Source organism: Sorghum bicolor, chromosome 5, assembly GCF_000003195.3.
Source record: "Sorghum bicolor cultivar BTx623 chromosome 5, Sorghum_bicolor_NCBIv3, whole genome shotgun sequence".
NCBI lineage: Eukaryota > Viridiplantae > Streptophyta > Magnoliopsida > Poales > Poaceae > Sorghum > Sorghum bicolor.
Genome location: NC_012874.2, coordinates 30,619,315 through 30,624,758, shown reverse-complemented (window position 1 = coordinate 30,624,758; position 5,444 = coordinate 30,619,315). Strand labels below are relative to the sequence as shown.

The 5,444-nt window shown below is 39.8% G+C and overlaps 1 protein-coding gene across 1 annotated transcript in view; it reads left to right on the top strand.

Moving 5' to 3' along the window:
• Positions 1 to 3,125, top strand: part of LOC8155313 (RNA polymerase sigma factor sigB) — a 16,905-nt gene extending 13,780 nt beyond the window's left edge. The window contains exons 3-6 of the mRNA XM_002489290.2: positions 1,376 to 1,606; positions 1,681 to 1,821; positions 2,316 to 2,513; positions 2,604 to 3,125. Coding sequence (XP_002489335.2) covers positions 1,376 to 1,606; positions 1,681 to 1,821; positions 2,316 to 2,513; positions 2,604 to 2,897 — 864 coding nt within the window. The 3' untranslated portion in view covers positions 2,898 to 3,125. The remainder of the gene's footprint in view (positions 1 to 1,375; positions 1,607 to 1,680; positions 1,822 to 2,315; positions 2,514 to 2,603) is intronic.

Here is a 5,444-nt window from a genome sequence, read left to right as displayed (position 1 = left end):
AGGGGGGAGGGGGGGTGTAAGCAACTTGAACTCCATATTTAACTGCTCTATTTACCGTTTGCTGGCAGCCTCCTGCCTTTAGTGTTAGGCGTCGCGTGGGTTCCTCCCCTGGCTGCCACTCTCTTAACTCTGTTTTCCCCTGCCTCTGTTTCTCTTCGAAAAATTCAATCAATAATGATAGATGTTCATCTTCCCTTCAAGGACAAAGTGTTTTGTCTTTGTATTTGATCAAGTATAGGATCTAAGACTTTCTGGACTCTTTATATGATTATACATTAATTGAAGCCCTGATGTAATTTCGAAATCTGCCATTGGGTCAGCCACTACATTGCTCTTTCCTGCCAGAAAAAAGTTCCATTTGGACATAGATACACTCCAATGCTATTCTACCATTAGTATCTATGTATTATGTAGGGAAAACCTAGTATTCTGAATTTACTTCTAATGATAAATTTACTAACATTATACAAATGTTCAATCTCAATTTTAAAACCAATGGCCAAAATTTAAGTAGTTTTGCTGCACAGAACCAAACCATCATTTTTCTTTTTTCCCGAAAACGCAGGAGAGCTACGCTTCTTTGTATTATAGAGAGAAAAAATGATCCCACATATCATCCCCACTCATGGGGATCAGGTATGTGGGGGGTTACATCACACTGGCACTAGTCTAAAGGAAAGGAAAAAACAGCATGTCCATCCAAGACCAAAGCTAACTCATATTGTGCCGCTAAGACCTAGGTTCTGCAACTTCTTGGCCCCAGCGAAACACCAAAGGCTGTGCTCATCATTCAGCTCACGCAGGATTGAGTTAACTGAAGGAGACGCACCCTTGAACACACAAGCATTCCTATGCTTCAAAATAACCCAACCATCATTTTTTTTACAAGAAGGTTTAGAAAGTATGATGATCAGAAATGTTCTGATGTTAAAGCTTTATAACCATCCAGAAGAACATACGATAATTGTTTTGATCACATAATTTATTTATTTCTGGTTTGCCATTTCTAATCTGTAGAGGTCAAAATTTTGGAGGACAGGGAATCATGATACGTGATTTTCCAAAAAAAATAAAAATTATTCATGTGCAGAAGATTTTTCTTCCTAGTTTTTTGACATGCATGGTCCAGGACTTTTGGATCTTGCAGTTGTATTGTAAATCTATGATAAGAATTTAAAGGTTCCAGAAAAACATTAGTAAAGAATGTGAGCTCTTCACATTTCTGAATCTGAAATTTTATCTGGTGTTGTTTGGAAAACTGCTACTCACACAAAAAACCATGGCTGCAGTTTGAGAGTAAATTTTGGAAACTTTGTACCTTCAATCTTGTATTGCAGAGTTAATGATGGAAATTGTGTACCTTGAACTAGTGCAGGATCTTTTGAAGCTTGAAGCGATCCAAGCTGAGCTTACAGAGTACAATGGTGGCCAGCCAACCTTCTCGCAGTGGGCAACAGCAGCTGGAGTTGATGAGAAAACTTTGCGGAAGCACCTGAATTATGGTATTTATTGCAAGAACAGAATGGTAACATCTAATGTGAGACTTGTAATCTCTATTGCCAGAGAGTTTGAGGGCCCTGGAATGGACCTTTATGATCTTATTCAGGTAGTACAACCTAAATATTTTCTGGTGTGCAGTATTTAGCATCGACATTTTATTTTTAGGTTTTTTTATTACAGGAAGGAATGCAGGGCCTTATAAGGGGAGCTGAAAAATTTGATGCATCAAAAGGTTTTAGGTTCTCTACATATTCTCACTGGTGGATCAAGCAAGCAATGCGTAAATCTGTCTCGGAGCAATCCCAAATATTTCGCTTGCCTGTATGCCCACCACTCAGATCCTGTTCTTTTCCCTATATCAATGTTTTGATGAACTCTTTTGTCTCCAACTGTAGATCACGGTTGGTCATGCATGAGTGACCCATATGTAGTTTAGAAAAATTCAAAGAATAGATTATTATCACTAGGTGAATCATAGGGTGATTGTTTTTTTTTCTTTGGTGCGTGATTACAAGTTTATCCAAAAAAAGTGTGACGTAAGGATTAAGATGAAAATCTTTTGCTGATGTTGACTTAACAGTTAATAATGTCTTGCTCCCCTCATCTTTTGACAAAACTCATCCATATTACTGTCATATGAGCCCTTTTGTTTGTATTTTTCAAGTTCAAATGTTGGTGGTGTCCATTATGCATCATGTTATATTGAACTAGGATTTATGTTCCCAATGGATGAAATATATTTCTATATTATATCTATCAAAACCAGTTATCTCAGATGCTATATCTTAATCACACTAATTAAATCTGGTAACTAGGCTCACATGGTTGAAGCAAGTTACCGTGTAAAGGAGTGCACAAAACGACTTCGCCGTAAGCTAAGAAGACGACCCACCAATGAAGAAATTGCACTGGACACTGGTATGCCAATTAAACGAGTTGAGGCAGCAGTAAACCTCCCCAAGTATAGTGTATCCCTTGATAGTAAAATTGGTTCCACCGACATGACATATCAGGTATGACCATTCTATGCCTGTATGGCTGTATCACATTCTGTGTTTCTTATGTACCATAGAGCTCAGATAACACACGCCTTTGGTTTTCAGGAGGTCACAGCTGATCCCAGTGCTGAGACAGCTGAAGAAATGCTCAACAGAATGTCCATGAAGAAGGATGTACACAAGGCACTAGATACTCTCACCACACGCGAGAAGCAAGTTGTTGTTCTGAGATTTGGGCTCGAGGATGATCGGATAAGAACCCTGCAGGAGATTGGTAATATCATGGGTGTGAGCAGGGAGAGAATTCGGCAAATTGAGTCTGGTGCGTTTCGGAAACTAAGGAGCAAGAAGAGGGTGAAGGCTTTGAAGGATTACCTGGTGCCAGTAGGCAATTGGTAAACCGTTTGTTTGCACAAAATTTGTTTTCCTTTCTGGACTCCTCAGATTTTTCTTTTTTGAGGATTCTTTACTTGTACCATTTTATGTGGGTCCTCATGTAAAACACACTATCAGAAAATTTGCATTACAAGAGGGAATAATAGTTTATTTCCGTGGAAATGATGTAATTCACAATTTCTTAGCTGCTTGTTATCTCAGATTCTAGAAATGAAATATGTTGGTACAAAACTGTGTAAGGCCCAAATTTTAGAAGCGCTTCGTCATCTACCCTACGTCTAAAAGAATGTGCGATTCATTTTTTTCTCCAGATTGCTTCATAAAGAATGTACAGTGTTCGGTTCAGACATGGTTACCATGATTTCAAAAACTGTTCAGTTTTCTGAATTGTTCAACTTGGTTTGAAAATTATTGCCTAGTTTTGGAAAATATTCAGGTCTTCTTTGGTTACACTCTAGTCCGTCTGAATCTATATTGTTGATGTGGATTGAGGTGGAAAACTAGTTAATTTTTCACACAAATCTACAACAATGTTGCCTTGTTTGGTCATACTTGTATCTATCTCAATCGGTACAAAGTTTACTAATTTTCACATTATTCCACTTCAACACATGTAGAATAAGGTGGATATGAGTGCAGCAAGCAAAGTATGAATTAAGATGAACTAGTGATTAGGCACACCCTTGCACGCAGGTTGGTACTCATTGACGCTGAATTTAGATTCGGATCACACACCAACAAGGGCTAGCACGTCCTAGTAGGTTGCAATTAACCTATAACATGAGGCAAACAACTCAAGGATTAACGAAACTGATCTAGAGATCGATTAGACTGATCTAGAGCCCATCCTTCGTTGCGAAAGCCCAAAAACACCTCCGCAGAGGGCCTGATGAGAAGATGCTCGCCTAGGGTTATTTTAGGGTCGGTAGGGCCACCTAGAGCACCGATGAATCTCGCAAAGAGATACTATGAGAAATAGGATGCTTGGGGCAAAACTTAGGTAGTAGATGTTAAAAAGATGACTAAGTGTTGGGTCCTTCAATCGATCGCTATCCTCTCATATAAATAGAGGGGGTGGTCTTATCCCAATAGTAAACAAGCCCAAATTCTAATATCCACATTTACTACGCCAAAACACGTCAAAAAGATTTGGTGGTTTGGAGTCGAATGGGGAAACCGACGTAGTCGGTTCATGAACTGGCTAGGTCGGTTTTGTCGGGCTCACGAAGCCACCTGGCTAGGCAGCAGTAGGACTGGGGTCACGGGGTCAAAACTACGGCAAGCATTGTTGTTCATTGGGTGTTACTAAGTGCGTGCCTCCGGTGACCGTGTGGACTCAAAACACAAAGAACACAGAGAGGGCGCATGTTTATCCTAGTTTGGGCTACATGGCCCTACGTCCAACACAGATGATACTTGTATTCAAGAGCACCCAAAATCAAGGGCTATAACAGAGAGTAAGAGAGTGAGATTTGGCAGGGAGATCGCACAATGTTGATCCTTGAGCCTCATTATCGATGAGGTCTCCCCCTTATCGGAGAGGAGGAAGACAATTGAAGCATGGGAGGAGCTCTCAATACTCCTCTCATCGTGGCTTTGCTCTTGGTGTAGAGCTCGAGCTGTTCGGTGAGGACAAGATTGATCTACTCAGAATCGTCCTTCCCCTCTAGGATCTGACCTCCCCTTATATATCGAGTTAGATCGGGTAGATGGCGGTTTTGGATAGTTTAGTCTATGGTCTACATGTGCTAGAGCCTAGGGAGGTCTTGCAGTGGCGTGGATAGACCTTGGTGTTGTCATGTAGCCGAAAAAGCCTTGGGTCTCGTCCAGCTCCTTTATTGTAACACATTGAGTGTCAGGATCAATCGGCTTAGACCGGTTTGCACCAGGTGCACCTTCTGAAGGCTTCTTGGCAGTGAAGGCAACCGTCTTGAGGGGTTGTGAATTGCCCCCTATGTGGGTTTAGGTAAATTGATGACACCCAAATTAGGGACTAATGAAGTTTCAATGAGATAAATAGCAGATTTAGTCCCTTGTAAATTCAAAGAGTTGATCTAAGATGAAATTATACCTTTAATTCTTCAAGTACAAAAGGCCAATGAACCCTAAGCGATCTTTAAAGTCTTTTATTTTGATTTGGGTTTAGTTATGCCATACTATAAAGAGGAATGCATGTTTATGTGGTTTGAGAAAAATAGGGTGCTCTAGCATAAAGATTAAATCATATGATAGACACGGAATTAAATCACTTCTTGAGCACTTAGGCCTTGTTTAGATTCAATTTTTTTGGTTTTTGACACTGTAGCTGTTTCGTTTTATTTGACAAACATTATCCAATCATGCAGTAATTAGGCTTAAAAGATTTGTCTCGTGATTTACAGGCAAACTGTGCAATTAGTTTTTATTTTTATCTATCTATATTTAATATTCTATACATGTGCCGCAAGATTCGATGTAACGGGAAATATTAAAAAGTTTTTGGTTTTTGGGTGAAGTAACGAGGCCTTAGAATCTCTTTTGAACTTCTAACTGTCGGAATTACCGGCTCCT